Below are 17,800 nucleotides of genomic sequence, written 5' to 3'. Positions count from 1 at the left end.
AAGTCTCAAGAGTCAAGTGACAACTTCATATAGGCATAAAATCAAGCAGCATCTCCAGCTTTCAGCAACGTTTTCCTGCATCTCTCATATTACTCGAGAGAATCTGGTGAAAATATTTTTTTAAAGGAGCTTTCACAAAATGGATTTGTAAAAGGGACACCAAAGTTATCCCCATTTTCTGACCCTAGAAAAAGCAACCCTCTAATGGATATGCCGATTCTCCAGTAGTTTATTCCGTCTCTTAAACTCGGACTTCTCTATAAAGCATGGAAAGGGGCTCTTTTGTGATGAACCATAAGCAGAAAATTGAGTAAGAATTGCGTTGGTGAATGAATGATAATCTTGAAAATAAGGGAAACAGTGATAAGGCTACTCTCTATTGGCATGCAACTTTTTTTGTGGCTCCATACTGCTGCTTGATCACATATTTGAGCTGACATGCCAAAGGAGAGTTGCCCTGTTACTGTCTCTGCTTAATCCTTAGACGCACCTCCACTCTTTATAATACTAAGATGCAGAAGGTATTGTTATACTTAGCGTGTCTTAAACGTTTACGTTGGTTTAATTTTAATTTCTCCTTCTTTGCGGCAAGAATTGATGTAGAAGCCAATTAATTATCAATTCAGCTTAGTCTCTTCTACTTGAATTCTCTGTTTTCTTTGTATGTCTTCTCATAAATGCGTAACGTTATAACTAGGCGCCGTAATTGAGTCGCTGCATTCTTCTTCTTCTCTAAAAGCTGAAACTAAATTTCCGGCTGGGGTGCACAACACTGGCTGCTACAATGAACAATCTGTCGATTAGACCATAAATTGCAAGAAGGGATAGTTTCTATATAGTCTAAGGGGTCGTTTGGTAAGGCGTATAAGAATAATGTTAAATAAGGTGCATTGGTAATGCACGGGTTAGTAATGCAAGCATTAGTTATACAAATATTATTTCTTATGCATTGTTTGGTGTCGTGTATTAAAAATTAAAATGCATTGCATAATTTTTAAGAAATTTAATTGTTTACAAAAATGCCCTCCATATTCTTTAACTTAAGGGACTTTAAGGATAATTTTGTCTTTAATCATACTAATGCATGTATTAATAGCCTTTGTATAGCTAATGTCATGGTTTTCTATGCATTAGCTATACATAGGATAATACCAAATAGAGTGTATAACTAATGCTTGTATTAGTTATACATAGGTTGAAAAAGTGTACTCCTACCAAACAAAGCATTACTAATACACAAAGTTAATACATGCATTATTTTCTCTAACACACTCTACCAAACAACCTCTAAATCTGTATCTTGTCAAATGTGAAATAGTTATTGAAGGAAATCCACCAGCGTCATATATTTGGTACTGTGCGATTGTGAAAATATTTAGAACTCGTCGCCGATAGCTCCACTAGGTACAGCTTTGTCACTTGCCAGCCTAATGTACTTTTGATTGTTACCGAATTGCCTCGTGTACGTGTTAGTACTAAGTTTTATGAATATATTATGTTTATTTGGCATAAGTACTGTTGCGACTTGTTTTACGGGTATAGCTAATTATCTTTTTAAAGATAACAAACGCAGATAAACACAGCTATGGATATGCCTATAATGCAGTTATATAAATAGACTAGGGGTCGATCCCTGATTGCAATGTCTTTGTTGAAGTGAGAATTTTAAAGATATGGTTTGTTTTGTTTGGATTATGTTGATAATTAGGCTTCGGTGGAAACAAATTGACATAGCTTGCGTACTAGGTTATATAATGGTAATAGTGAAGCAGCACGGCCAAGGCGGATTTAGGGGTTTCGCTAGAAAATTATATTGTATATATATATAAGGCAAAATCATTTTTTGAATCTCCTTGTCATAGTCCAGAAGCATAGTTCAGTGATTACGGAGTTCAAAATCTTTATAACGTTGCCGCTTCAATTTCCTTCTTTTGATGAAAAGACAATTATTTTTTCCCTTACAAAGTTGGGCTTATATTGGCCTCAGTTAATATAAACATGACACATGTATACACGGCAGCATAAATTTCGCGGCTGAGAAATCACATATTGGAAAAGAAATAAGTAGGCCTTCTAACTAGTCATTTTAAGGGCCTTGTCAGTGACCATAGCACTCTGCCACTCTACTCATATTAAAATGAGAATGTACACTATATTCTTTTTTAAACTTTCCACCAATCTATATACATATATAAAACTGGGACTTTGACCCGCTGATGTGGCCTGCCCAATTGATCAGCAATTACCTTTATCTTTTTTCTCCATTTTTTGAGTTTTCTCTTATTTTTCCCTATTTACCTCATTCAATAATAAATTTCTTCTTCTTCTTTCATTTACCGGTTAATTTAATTGACAAATCCAACCGTTACATATTTCCTTCATTAATAGTACAGCCCACTAATTTCTACCAAACCCTTTCTTCTTCCTTTTTGATGACAACAGTTTCAAACGCTAATATCTTTTCTTTCGCTCCATCTATCTATTTCTGTGGATAAAAAGAGAATTCCTCTTTTCTTCTGGAAATCCATCAAAGTTATTGTCAAAATTGCACCGTATGTGATGTGACTTGTAATTCAACTCAAGTTCGTAATTTAAGGGGGGAAGGCTGGTAACTTCTTTTTTTTCCTTTTTCTTTTTATTTCTATAAAAAAATTCTTGGTTCAAATATGATATTCTTCACATTTTGCTCTTTTGATTTTTTTATTTTGATAGGGAAACGATGTTGGCCAGTGTTATCAATACATGCCGTCACCAAAAGTTCAAGCTTTGGTCATCTGCCTTCACTTTCTCTTGTACATTCAATCATAAATTAGAAGATAAGTTTTTTTAAAAAAAAAAAATTGTAGCAAAATATCAACCACTATTATCATTAGTTGGTCTTATATTTAATTCCATTCTTCTAAACTGTTGCTTATATGCCTTTTTGGAGACGGGCATATGTATCGTCCTTCCACCGAACTTTACAACTCGTGCTTATGGCGACGGAAGAAGAGAAGACGACTCGCCATTCTCCTCTCGATTTTTCCATTGTGAGGTTCTTAACAAATTAAATTTTTAAAATTTATTTTTGGAGATAATAAAAGTTATTCAGAGTTGTAATTTACTTTGTGCTAAGAGTAAAGCCTACATATAGAAGATAAAACAATAATTTGTGTAATCCAGATAATTTTTTGTCATATTAGTGTGAATGGTGGTTGTTGTTTGGATGATTAAAATTGTACTAATGTCCTCAAATTTCCAAATCCTACCGCAATATTGAATTATTCGTAATTATAACTTGATTTGTTTTCAATTTTCTTTTTATCTCTTATCCCCGAACGATACTATATTTTATCCCATATAAATTCAGTTATAATTTTTATATTTAATTCTCTTTTCCTATTTAATAACCTTACGTAAACTTTGGGTTACAAAGTAAATTCTCATTTTATGATCTTACCAATTCACAACTTTCACTGTCTGTCAGTTTTAGTGGGAATCCGGACTATGCCAAAGATGCAATTCCTCTGCTTGCAAGTTACAGTAATGACCTGCATCATATCCCCTCAACTGCTATCCAAGTTGGCTGTGGTGGATATATTTGATCTGATGTCATGGTGGTGGTCGGGATAGCCCCGCAACTCCAATATGCATGACGATGATAACTTGAAGAACTCTAAGAACTTTTTGAAAGCATTGAAAAAGTAATATGAAATTTTCTTTTGGTTATGATTTTTGTTTCAGAGTTATTTTTCCATTAGCAAATCATTGTTTTCCTTTACTTCACAACTCCATGATATTCAATGTTGTATTGCTACTTGAAGGATGAAGATAACATGTCCGGATATTGAGTATTTTAGATATTTTTAATTTTTAATGATAATATAAATATTGCATAATTTCAACCTGGCGAATCAGTGCACTGTTTGGTAATATGAATGTTAATTTAAGTTTACTCTTCTGCAGTTATGCTTGAGGTTGGTTTCAGATAGGATAAAAAGATTCAATGGTCAAAGTTGGAAGCTAATGAAGGATGATTTTGGGTCGGTTAATGGATTTTAATGGAACTGACTGTGTTAAAGATCTTAGTTATTGTTTTGTTCGGAAACTGTAATTCTAATGTGAAAGTTTTAGTTTTAGTGTCCATCAAGAGAGAAAATAATCATGACAATGTGTATGAATTAAGTGTAACAGAACAAAGAGCTAGATATACTTTCTTGTAGCATTCACATATTCTTCGGCTAAGGCAACATTATATTGTGCAACTGCAATGATAAGAAAGAAGTAGCAACCAAGACGACACAATTTCTGATCATTACACTATGGGATAATGGTGGAATTAATGCAGATGTTGAACAAGTGGATAACCAAGGAAATGCATTAGGTTTAACTGCTCATATGTCTGATGCTCATACTCTCAATAGGAAACAGGACATTTTTCCTGTTCTCAAAAACGTAAAATTAAAAGATCGAAATTGATTTTAGCCTATTATTTTGATTGTATCCAAACTAAGGTGTTTAGAATGTTTTATACAAATGTAAAATATATGTGGCCTTTCTTTTTTTAATAAGTAATAATTTTGATATTTATTTGATGCATCAGGTATTGACTTTTAGCTTCAATATTTTTCTTCAGATTCCTTTGCCATGTAAGTTGGAAAGGAAAATTAAATTGTTAATATGACAGACTTACATTGAAGTTGCCATTTCAAATGGTAATAGATACTTTATGAAGCAAATGTGAATTCGAACGTAAAAGTGAAGCTAAATGGAGAAACACCATGGCTAATGACTTAAGTCTATTCATCCTAAATTTTTCTTGTGCTTCCTTCTGATGTAAAAATCTGCGTATGATATTTCATTTGTATAGTTTCTTATTTTGTTTTATTTTTCCAAAATTTTCTCTTAGATAAATATTCATCGGCTTTCTGTTATTTTCTAATATTATATATTTAGAAGAAGACTAACAATGCTGCATGAGTTTTCATCTAAAGGGTTTAGTAGACCCTCATGAATGGAAATATTAGTACCACATTTGCTTGAAGACAAAAATACACATTACTTTGCTCGAAAAAATTATATCGCTTTACCCTTGAGGCCTTGATTACATAAAATACATACAATACTAGACATTCTAGTTTGTCTTTGACAAATATGTTGTATGTTAGATGTTCTGGTTTGTCTTTGATGAGCTCTCGATTATTCTGTCTATCTTCAAATTACAACTACAAATGCATTCCATATATATTTATGTTTTATTAAATCAACTTACTTGGTTTCAATTATTCTAGGCTTTAAAAGCAAAAGCTTCCAATAGTACAAAGAAGATTAGAATCATTGGCTGTCAATTCCTAGGATAAATTTTTGTGTATTTTAGATGAAATTGTATGACCGCGCGAAGCGCGGACAAATTAACTAGTACATTATGAAGTCAATTAAATGTACTAAATCTAAAAAACAAATCGGAGAGTAATATCTCCTAATAAAAGCAAAAAAGAACAGTTCTTAGAAGGAATAAGAAAAATCCAATGGTTGGTTTATTTGGATTATATATCACCTAATTCAGTTATTCTTTACCAAATCAATCCATCAACTATATATAATCTTTGTTATGTTTCATGCCAAAAATAAACTTTTGATATACAACTTGCTCTATTGATTAGTTTACTAGTAATATACACTTTTTAATAGAGCAAGTTGAATAGAAGTGACCATTTAATTATCACTTAATTAGATAATGAGATTAGTTTTATTTTTATATGAGTAATCATTTATACGCTCTAAACTAAGAGCAATGTGATTTCAGCTCTTTTCTGGGAGGTGCATGACGATAATGTCTTGACTTTAGACTTTTTTCTTCTGTCCAAAAAGGGGAAAAGGAAAAAAAGGAGCCTTTTGTACAAGCATCAACTGCAAATCATAAGTACAGCACGCATGCTATGAGGAAATGGGAGACCCATTGTCCAATTACTTAATAAGGTAGAATTGCTCCTGCATGTTGTTCAGTTGTTTAACGAAGCTCCTTTTGTCAGCAATAAACGCCTTTTGGGCCAGCCCCTGCATTCATGTTGCCGCACAGTAGTGGAGACTCTTCTTTTCTAAATTCTCTCCTTCTACCTTTTCTCTCTTTTTTTTTTTTTCCTTTTTCATTTCTTTGCTCACTTGCCCACTACTGTTTTGCTTATTTTTTTCCTTTAATTAGTCCAAAATAGGCCGAGCGCACCTCAATTATTTCATCAGGAACTTGCTAACACATGTATCTTGCTACCTTTTATTAGCACATGTATTAGATAACTCTGTCCATCAAAACTTGATAATTGTCTTAGATGTTTGTTTTGCTTTCTTTTACCATTCAATCAGGGGCGAGCTACCTTTAGTAGAAGGGGATTCAACTGAATCTTGTTCGCCTAAAAATTGTAGGATAGAAACAACAAAATTCCGTGTATGTATAAACTCTTGAATTAACTTGGCATTGTTTCATATCTTCGATGTGACATTTTTATTTGTATTTGCTTGAATCCCCTTACTCAAAATTTTGGCTTTGCCACCAACCAAATAAAAGAAGGAAGGAAATAGTGATTAGTTAGAGACCCAAACAGAGTGATAATATTGTATGAAAGGAGGGCCTGTAAGTAGTAAAATATAGATTCATACATTGACAGTAAAAAGTAAGGTATGGACTGATTAACTTTATAATAATATTCTGTGGAATTAGTAAAATACGTAGCGAGTGAGATATATTTATCTTTTTTAAATTTTTTAAAGCTGAGTCAACTTTAGCAGATACTGGAAGCAAAGACGAGAATGAGTGGGAAAAGGGCAAAAAGGAAGAACTTTTCTTTATTGAATATGGAGAAAAGGTCAAATACAGTAGCTCGAAGAAATCTATAGTAATCATCCCAGGTCCCATTGATAGCAACCTGGCCAAAACGCGCTCAAGGACAATGATTATGGGTCATTTTCTTAACAAGTAAGCATAACTATTTAAACATGAAAGCTGACTTGATAGAAAGCAACAACCAAGCAATTACAAAGCAAGAGTTGAATGGAGATAATTCATCAAACTGTTTAGAAAAAATCCAGAAGCTAAAGTATGTCATCCTCTTACATGAAAGAGGCTGAGAAAATATCAGGCCAACAGGGTTGTTGCCCTAATCCTCTCCTTATACTACTTGAGTCCCAGAACCAGCAGCCTCTTCCCAAGATCAAAAGCACTACTGCAGCTTGCCGCCATAGCTTCGCAGCCACAACAACTTCCTCTTTCTTCCCAAATACCCATTTCACTAACCATGAATCCCTTCCTTCATATCAAGAATCATTTGCTCAGTTCATCAAAACCTACCCTAAATACTCAGAAACTCGCCAAATAGACAAAATTCGAAGTCAAGAATACTATCATCTGTCAATCTCCAACCATGTGTGCCTGGATTACATTGGCATTGGTCTCTTCTCTTACTCACAGGTTCAATCACAGCTCTCTGCACTTGTCCCTATGACTTCCTCTTCTTCTCCATCATCATCTAATGAATGTTGTGATTATCCTTTCTTTGACATATCTTGTAAGTCTGTGAATCTCAAATCTGAACTACTACATGGTGGTCATGGATCAGAATTGGAATCTAGTATCAAGAAAAAAATCATGAATTTTCTTAACATGTCTCAAAATGAATACTCAATGGTTTTTACTGCTAATAGATCATCAGCTTTCAAGCTTATAGCAGAATCTTACCCTTTCCAAACTAGTCGAAAGCTTCTTACAGTTTATGACCATGAGAGTGAAGCATTGGAGACCATGGTCAATACATCAGAAAAAAGAGGGGCTAGCATATTGTCAGCAGAATTCAAGTGGCCACGGCTAAGAATTCACTCGGAAAAACTTAGGAAACTAATTATAAGGAAGAAGAAGAAAAAGAAATCAAAGGGATTGTTTGTGTTCCCACTACAGTCGAGAGTGACTGGAGCGAGTTACTCTTATCAGTGGATGAGTTTGGCACAGGAAAATGGTTGGCATGTCTTGCTTGATGCATGTGCATTGGGACCAAAAGACATGGATAGCTTTGGACTTTCACTCTTCCATCCTGACTTCCTTATTTGCTCTTTCTACAAGATTTTTGGTGAAAATCCTACAGGGTTTGGATGCCTTCTTGTCAAGAAATCACTCGTATCAATGTTGGAAGCTTCTGTCAGTGCAGGTATTGTAAGTCTTGTTCCACCCACACAGTTATTAAATTCACTAGATTCATCAGGCAGTGGCACAGAGCTTGAACAAAAATCCAACTTTTATACAAAGCTGGATGAACTACATATATCTGGCTCGCGTTCAGCTCATGTTCCTGCAAACAGTGAGAAAGAAGAAAGAGAAGTTGCTCAAAAGGAAAAGAGCAAAGAGGAACCAGATCAATCCATTGTTTCACTAGGAAACAATACTAAGGTGGAAGAAAAGGAAAGCTTGGAGATTCATTGCAGATGCTTGGATCATGTGGATTCGCTGGGATTGATGCAAATCGGTAACAGAAGAAGGTATCTAGTTAATTGGCTCATTAGTGCACTACTGAAACTTCAGCATCCAAATAGGTTGGACCATTTTCCTCTGGTCAGAATCTATGGACCAAAGATAAAATTTGACCGGGGAACAGCTCTGGCGTTTAATCTGTTTGACTGGAAAGGAGAAAGGGTGGAACCAATTCTCATACAGAAGCTTGCTGATCGGAACAATATTTCTCTCAGCCATGGGCTTCTTTCGCGCTTGTGGTTTCTAGACAAGTATGAGGAAGAAAAGCAGAGGAATACAGAAAGAAATAAGGGTGAAGAAAAAGATGCAGAGAGCAAGAAATCTAAAAGAACTGACTTTGGCATATCAGTAGTTACAATTGCCCTTAGCTTTCTGGCCAACTTTGAAGATGTTTACCGGCTTTGGACATTCATAGCCCAGTTTCTTGATGCAGACTTTGTGGAGAAAGAACGGTGGAGATACATCTCTCTGTATCAGAAAACCATCGAAGTCTAAAGCAGCAGTTTTTGCCGGCAAGTCTTTTTACTGCAAAAGATTTGAAGAGTGATACTTGTATTAGTCAATGTGAAATGGAAACAAATGCAAGATCTTTGTCCAGAAAATGGATGAGAGTCCAAACATTTGAAGAAAAAGGCACATAAGGGTCAGGACTTGGATTCACATTTTTATCAGTTTTTTCACCTTGCTTCAATTGCTAGAACCTGTGTATTGTGAATATTTGTGGATGACGAGAGAGAGCTATAATTAGTTGATAAGAACGTTGCAGTATCTAGTTGCGTTTGAGAAATTTATTCTGCCCCACAAATCCTTTCTCTATAAATAACTTGGATAGCAGGTCATAAATTTTCAGGAAGAAAAGTTGGTACTATATTTTAAACAAATGAGTGCAAACATAATAACATGTAGCATATTCTGACATATGTAGCGCAGTCATTGCACTATTCGGCAAGATTATAAGAATGCAGCGCATCAAAAGGAACACTAAATGCTGATATGCCATTGTTCCTAACAAAAGGACCTTTAGTTTCATCCCTTGAGGTCTAATGTCATGTCAAATGCAGTGAGGCCATCAATGGCAAAACCAAAAAGCACAAAAAGGATAAGTAGTAGACAAAAATTTCAAAGCTAACCACCATGTAAAATAAAGGCGCTAACCACCATGTAAAATAAAGGGCATAATGGCTTTCTAACCACTTAAACTTATAGGGTTTTAAAAGCACATACACGAACTTTAAACTTTCCCATTTGAATATTCGAACTCATGACTCCCTTAATCAATAAACACATCTGATCATTGAACCTTACACAGACGTGTCCATCCAGTTAGCAAATGACCAATGAATTTATTACACATCTCATGATGAGTAGGCATTTTATACCATTAATTAGTCAAACTTCACTAAAAATATTTTTGAGCTTATTTTAGAAGCATAAACAAAGAGGCTATAAGAAGCTCCATTAATTAATAACATATCAAGTAAGCAAGAAATGATGAAGAATCTCCACTCAGCCATTAATGTTGTCGTTTTATCACTTGTACTCATTTCCACGGAATCATCTCGGACTGTCTGCATTATCGGCATCGGAATCAGCAGCTCCTCCGTGGCACACTTCCTGTGGAGCTATTCAAACTCTGAAATCGGCACAATCAGAATCTTAGAGTGGCACGATGCTGTCGGAGGGCGCATGGCAACTACCACGCTTTGAATTACACTAAATATCTTATATTTCTCTATCCGACCTTCTGAATATGATTCCTCATTTGGCATTTAGGATGGACGTGAGTTTGTTTTCAAAACCTTCACTTCCCAATCGAAGCTCCCTATATTCCAAAGCCTTGTGTCCTTCGCCAATTCCATCTTGGTTTTCTTTTGCTATGGCTTCTCTCTGTTTTGCATGAACACCTTCGTTGAGGTATTCCAACTTCACTAGCAATTGTGGAACATGCCAACAACTACTTTTTTCCTTTTCTTATTAACTAAAAATTTGTGGAAATATAACGAAAAACAAGATTTTTTTAGTTAATGCTATAGTGAAAAACTGATGCAGTGGGCAAAAGATTAGGAGAATATAGTTAATATAGCTCTATTGTTCTGTAAGTTAGTAATGGGATCTAAGGAGCAACTTGCGGTGTAGGTATTTAAAAGCAAGCAAGGTTGTTAATTAAAGGGACTGAGGCTTTGTTAGTTGGTACAGATTTCTATCCATATACAACCAATTTTGGACTGTTGGGCGTTGGGAAGAGGACTTTCACGCTCCTGTGCGTCGTGTTCCTCACGCAGCAGGCTAATTAGGACCAACTGATGCCACATGGGCATGGTCAACAGTCAAATGTATTTATTAGTTAAGGGAATCATGTTCAAACGGGAAAGTTTAAAGTTTATATATTGAATTTTGAAAGCTCTACAAGTTTAAGTGGTCAGGAAGTCATTACGCGTAAAATAAAAGAGTTAAATAAACTATAGAGATTTTTTCATTCCTATATAATATTTAAAACTTATTTACCCCCCCCCAACAAACAAGGATTACTTACAAATTACATACATTCCACCCTCAATTTCCTTATTCTCTGCTGGCTCTCTCCACCCAAAAATTTGCATTCCTTTTAATTGCACGTTCCCTATTCAACTCTAACTAATCTTCGTCACGTTCCCTATTCTCTTTCCATAGTTGGCATATCAACTATTCCTTTTAATTGCAGAATTATTTTGCATTCCTTAGTTGTCAGCATGGTTTTCCTTAAGGAATATAAATTGTTTCCTTCATTGCAGAATCTTTGCTTTTCTTAACTGATTTATCTTTTTCCTTTTTCACCTAGTTCATCCTAGAAATTATTTGGAACAGATTTGTGCTATCCTCCATGTCCTTATTCAAAGCTTCTGTAAATATTCCCAACTTTTGAAAAGTTTTCCGGCTTCACCAAGCTCTATTTTGATTGAAATTTTAGAGAGGAAGAAACACACACCACAAACAGGACATATATATCAATGATCTCGAGATTAGTTGGAGTTGAAGTGTAAGCAGAACAGTGAGATGATAAATCTGTATAGTACAACAACATACAAATTAAAAAATAAATTTCGTAAAAAATTAATACAAATTTGATACATCTACAACACCATATAAACTAAAAATAAATATTATACAACTAATTATATAACATACAACTTATTTATAACTTATCTACAACTTTCATACATACTAAAAATAAATTTCATACAACTAACTATACAGTATACACTTATTTTCAACTAATCTACAACTTTCATATATTATTTTACCCAGTTAAATACAACTACAATATCATACAACTTAAATATAATTTTTATATAAATTTATATAATATATCTTTTGTATATTTGGTATCTGATTTGTATATATTTTATGTTTGGTGTGTGCTTCTTCCTCTCTAAAATTTCAATCAAAATGTACTCTCTTAATACAATTGTAACGACCCAGCCGGTCGTTTCGAGAGTTGTAGCCCCGTTCTCCCATTTTCTATTCCTTTTGTTTTCTATAGTTGTTATATGACTTATCGGGTTAGCTGGTTCGGGTCTGGAGTAATTTCAGAATGAATTGAGACACTTAGTCTCTTATTTGAAAGCTTCAGTTGGAAAAGTTGACCGGATGTTGACCTATGTGTAAACAACCTCGGATTTAAATTTCGATGGTTCCGTTAGGTGATTTTGAACTTAGGAGCGCGTCTGGATTTTGATTTGGAGGTCCGTAGTAGAATTAGGCCTGAATTGGCGAAAGTTGGAATTTTGGAAAGTTTTGACCGAGAGTTAATTTTTTTATATCGAGATCGGATTAGATTTTTGGAAGTTGGAGTAAGTTCGTGGTGTCATTTATGACTTGCGTGCAAAATTTGAGATCAATCGGACATGATTTGAAAAGTTTTGATGTCGTTTGTAGAATTTGAAAATTTTGAAATTCATTGGGCTTGAATCCATGTGTAATTCGTATTTTTGATGTTGTTTGAGGTGATTTGAGGATTTGACTAAGTTCTTATGATGTTTTGGGACCTTGTTGGTATGTTTGGTTGAGGTCCGGGGGCCTCGGGTTGATTTCGAGTGGTTAACGGACTTGGTTTTGAGTTAGTGAAATTGCTAAAGCTGGTTTGTTACTGGTGTAAACGCACATACGAGGGTTTCGCTGCAGGTGCGGCAGGGTTGGCACAGATGCAAAACTGGAGCTGGCCTAGGGAAAATGCAGGTGCAAAAGAGAATGCGCATTTGCGAACCCGCAAATGCGAGACAGGCTCCACAGATATACGAAGTTTGAAGGTTTGGTTGTTTCCGCAGATGCGGACAAAGGACTGCAATAGCACCTCTGCATGTGTGAGACTTGGAGCGCAGGTGTGAGCCTAGTGATTTAAGTGGTTTCCGCAGAAGTAGAGGAATAACCGTAGAAGTGGTTCTGCAGGTGTAGATAAGATGTCGTAGGTGCAAAAAGCCTGGGCAGAATGTTCAAAAATAAGGGTTCGCGATTTTAGTCTCATTTCAACATTTTGGACTCGGACTTAGGCAATTTTGGAGAGAATTTTTGAGGGGATTATTGAGGTAAGCTTCTTGTACTCGTTTTTTATCATAAATCTTGTTTCCCCATTATTTTTCCCTCCTAGATTGTGTGATGTTGAGGTGAAATTTGGAGGTTTGAGGCTAGGGATTTGGAGAGTAAGTTTTGGGAATTTGAATGACCATTTGGTGTCGGTTTTGGATAAATTTGGTATGGTTAGACTCGTGAGTGAATGAGCTTTCGGGTTTTATTGATTTTTGTCAGATTTTGAGACATGGGACCGGGGAGCCGGGTTTGAACCAATTTTGGATTTTTAGCTCTAATATAGTATTTTTCTTGTGGAATTGATCCCTTTAGCTTATATTGATTGTATTGTACTATTTGTGGGTAGAATCGGGATGTTTTGAGACCGATTTGAGAGGCAAAGGCATTTTTTAGTAGAGTTTTGCTCGGATTGAGTTAAGTAACACTTTCAAACTTGGTTCCGAGAGTTCAAAATCCCAAATTATGTGTTATGTGATTGGTATTGAGGTGAGCACATGCCAAGTGACGGACAACGAGCGTACATCGTGAGAGTTGTGACCCAGTTGATTCCATGGCACTTTATAGTGACTCTCTTATTGATATCCGTATTTTCATCATGTGATAAAGTAATTGAGCTGTCAATCATGCTAGATATCATGTTTAGGCTTTATGCCGGTACTGTTGGGGCCCATAGTGGTCATTTCTTGCTGTCACCTTACTGTTTTCAATGATATTTCGTACTCAACCATATTCATTTATTTCATATCATATCTCAGTCTCAGTTCTTATTTATTGAAAGATCATATCATTATTTCGGGCTAGTTTTTATGACATTGTGAGCCCGTGAGTGAGACTGGAGAGATTGATGACTGAGTGAGGCCGAGAACCTGATTGTGAGTGACAGTTATGGGATCGGGTTGCACGCCGCAATGATTATACTAATATTATGATAGCGTTTGGGCTGTAGGAGCCCCTCCGGAGTCTGTACACACCCCCAATGAGCGCTTGATACTAATGAGGGATGGATCTTCTTTGTACATGGATCTTGTCCGAAGTACTTGATAACTGGAAATGGATCTTCTCCACAGGGCTGGATTGGCCTTCCTCGGTACTGGGTGACTTATAGTCGATGATATATATATTCTGGGTTGGATCTTCCCTGGGTTGTATGGGCCATATACAGTACCGAGTGGTTGAGCATTGAGAGTGTGAGCACATAAGGATGACAACATAGTACATCACATACAGCATGTGTATTTGCATGTAGAAATAGAAGAGTTATATTCTTCACATTGCTCAGATCTGATCTACTTTACTGTTTTGAGCTATTTGTTTCATTTGAAAGCATGCCTACATTTCTGCACTGTTATCTCTATTGTTAATTGTACCGGTTGAGTTCGTCACTACCTTTTAGTCCAAAGGTTGGACTTGTTACTTACTGAGTTAGATGTACTCATGTTACTCCTTGCACCTCGTTTGCAGATCCAGGCGCTTCTGGTCACGGCGGCTGCTGAATGAGGCATTAGAGTTCGGAGACTATCGAGGTAGCTGCACGGCATTCACATGCCTTGACTCTCCTTCTTTATCTCTATTTGTATTTCAGTTGTTATTCTCTAGACACAGTAGTGGACTATATTCTTGTTTAGACGCTTATATACTTTGTGTCACCCTGGTTTTGGGATAGATTGTATCGTATTTTGGATTATTCTGTTTTCAAAAAAGCTTTTCTTTAATATTAACTGCTTCCATCTTTATTTTCAAAGTTTTTACTGTGTTGAGATATTAAGTAGAGGTTGGCCTAGTTTCACGATAGGTGTCATCACGGCTGTTGATTTTGGGTCGTGACAACAATTTTGATACATATCAACAACTTTATGTAGAAAGATAGTATTGATAGCTTAAATATAAATTTTATAAAATAATTCATACATTATATAATTATTTTTCAACTTTCATACAATATTCAGATAAATATATATATATATATATATATATATACAACAGAATATAATTTACATAAAATTATAATACAACTTTACTATAATTTCGTAAGTATATTGTATGTCATGTGTCCTTCTTCTTCTTCGAGTTTCAATCTGAAATTCAACCAAAATCAAGTCTAATATTCACCAAAACACCCTAAAAATTGAGATATAAACTCCAAACAATATTCCCAATTGTTTGCAACAACACTCAATCCAAACAAATGATGATTTTTGAAAATCCAAATTCGATTTCAAAGCTTTAAAACTTTTTAATGGCTATTAATGGTGGAGAGTCAAACACCTTCAAAATTTATTTATTGACAATTTCAATTTGAACACCAATTGTGCAACATGAAAGGAAAATTTCTAAGTTAAAACGATTAAAATCCACTGATGAATTCCATTAAAACTATATACAATAAGAAAGTATAAAAAAACATAGAACATCGAATGAAGAAAATTTGGGGAAAAATAGAGAAGGAGAGTAAAGAGACGAAGAGGGGGGGGGGGATAGAGAGAGAGAGACGGAGAGAGGGAGTGGGCAAGTATAAAGGGATAAAGAAATAACTTATATTCCTTATTCAATTCCTAATATAAAAGGGATACTCATTTAAAACTTCTTTGTATATAATTGGTAAATTGATATGACCATGTAATTAAATTGAAACTTGAGTTGGGAGGATGATAAAGTTTCAAATAGTGTATAGGAAGGTAAAAATTCCTAAACTATATAACCTTTGTTAGTTGCCTACCTAAATTATCACTTGTCTCCGAAAATCCTGAACTATATCCCCCTTCATAATATAATGCACTCTCCAAATTATTTTTAAAATCCGCCATGTGGCAATCTATGTGGATAGTTGTCTAGCTTAATCAAAAAATTACACTTAATTAAGATTTAATACTTTATTATATCATTGTAAAAAATTACGGTAAAAATAAAAAAAGGAGGCTAGGGTTAAAACTAGTTGGACAATTGCAAAAAATTCATTTTCTCTTTGTTCTCATTGGAGACTTTGCTCTCATCGGAGAATGGCCACACTAATCTCTCAGTAGTGATTTTCTCTATTAATTTTGGTTCTAATCTCGATTGCTTTGTCTATTCTTGCTTCTGTTAAAAAATTGAGATACAAACTAGGGTTTCTACTCCTGAATCGATATAGAAGATTAGGGCTTTGACATGCCTGAATTCTAAAGATTGTTGAAAGGAGATACCGAAGCCGTTAAAGAAGATAACTACACACAAATCCTATTTCTTTATTCCTTAATTTCTTGAAAGGCATTAAACCTCATGCTCTATAAATAATTGAAAAGGTGTTTCTTCTTTTAAATAAATTTGGGTAAGAAATGAAGGATGAATAAAACGAGAAAGATAAGAAATAGACTCAGAAAAAATAAGAGAGAGGGAGAATTTCAAATGGATTCAGATGAAGAAATGGAGAAGAAAGGTGAAAAATAAGGAAGGAAGGTGAAATATAAAGAAAAAGAGAAGAAAATAATAAAAAAAGGGTAATTAGCCGTTAGACATTGTCGGATGGGCCATTTTAATGGTTTTTTGTAGCCTTCACGAGCTCTTGGGCGATTTATTACGCACATTATGTCATATAAGTGACGAGGGAGTTTTATTATAAAGGGTGATATAGTTCAGGAATTTTTTGGGGACAAGCAATAGTTTAAGAGGAAAATGATAAAAGTTATATAGTTTAGGCGGGTTTAAGGTATTAACTCTAAAATAAATATATTTTGATAGGTCTGTTTTTTTTTTGGGCAGTAAAAGCTCAATTTTATTTAACTATTATAGAGAGCCATTAAGCTACTTTTTATTACTACAACATCTGAGGCGGATTCTGTATTTGGGGAGAGGTGATCAGACAAGACATGATGATACTTCAGCTGATCAAGGATATGACCTTGATAGGAGGTGTGGAGGTCGAAATTAGGGTAGAAAGCTAGGTAATTGAGTATTTTCCTCTTTCATACCAGTAGCAACAACATTAGTATTGTATTTTCTAATTAGTAGATGTCCGTTACTATTTGTTGTTTCTTTCACTTTGATTTTCTTATTGGATTGTTGGTATTACTGGTTATTGTTACTGCTTCTTTTTTTCTTCTTTATCATTCCAACACACTCACTCGTGGGATTACATTGAGTTTATTGTTGTTGTTGGAATTAACCTTAAGATTCTTAGTATTTAACCTATTATATTTTTAAAGTTATGAATTCGTATCTATTATTTGTTACAATTATAGTAAATTCTTACACATTAATTATGCCCTCGTTGAAAGTATTGGATTCAGATGAACACCATACATTTACGCTGTATCCGCCCAGATAAAATATCACATAATTTTACCTAAATATCATAGAAAATTACTAGTGGAAGTACTACCTTTTTGTGCATGATATAATTGTGACTTTATGTGAGACTAGGTAAAATTGAGTTTTTCTTTATTGTAAACTCTAGACATAAATTAATTTGCGATTGATCAATCTGAACTTAGAAAATTTTGCAACAATCAGCTCATTCTAAATGTAAATTTCTAATGGCATTTTAACAATTTTAATAAAAAAATAAATTATCAAATACAATAATATTCATTCTTAATTTGATACAATACTATAAAAAATACATAACTACTTATTTAAAAAATCAAATTCTAACACTTCATATGGAGTATTACTGTACCAGTTACCTTCAGTCATTATAAGTCAAACGGGCTTGTAATCAAGTAACCCATGCTCCTCCAATCGATTTCCAATTTGGGCTCGGATCCGGTTTAT

The 17,800-nt window shown here is 34.6% G+C and overlaps 1 protein-coding gene and 1 long non-coding RNA gene across 2 annotated transcripts; both read left to right on the top strand.

Annotated features, from left to right (window-relative positions):
• The first annotated feature begins 2,717 nt into the window (after positions 1 to 2,717).
• LOC104229178 (uncharacterized) lies at positions 2,718 to 4,022 on the top strand. The gene is made up of 3 exons (XR_711545.2): positions 2,718 to 3,029; positions 3,467 to 3,683; positions 3,946 to 4,022. It is a non-coding gene; the product is annotated as an uncharacterized lncRNA (long non-coding RNA).
• Positions 4,023 to 6,964: 2,942 nt separating this feature from the next.
• On the top strand, positions 6,965 to 9,278 carry LOC104229177 (uncharacterized). The gene has a single exon (XM_009781762.2). It carries the CDS (start codon positions 7,073 to 7,075, stop codon positions 8,984 to 8,986), a length of 1,914 nt encoding a protein of 637 aa, XP_009780064.1. The 5' UTR covers positions 6,965 to 7,072; the 3' UTR covers positions 8,987 to 9,278.
• Positions 9,279 to 17,800: the final 8,522 nt, after the last annotated feature.

Source organism: Nicotiana sylvestris, chromosome 3 (assembly GCF_000393655.2).
Source record: "Nicotiana sylvestris chromosome 3, ASM39365v2, whole genome shotgun sequence".
NCBI classification, from domain to species: Eukaryota; Viridiplantae; Streptophyta; class Magnoliopsida; order Solanales; family Solanaceae; genus Nicotiana; species Nicotiana sylvestris.
Note: the sequence above shows the minus strand (reverse complement) of the source record. Positions and strands in the feature narration are given on the sequence as shown.

Excerpts from the sequence above, each read along its gene's own strand:
- LOC104229177 (XM_009781762.2), top strand. The coding sequence starts at position 7,073 with ATGTCATCCTCTTACATGAAAGAGGCTGAGAAAATATCAGGCCAACAG.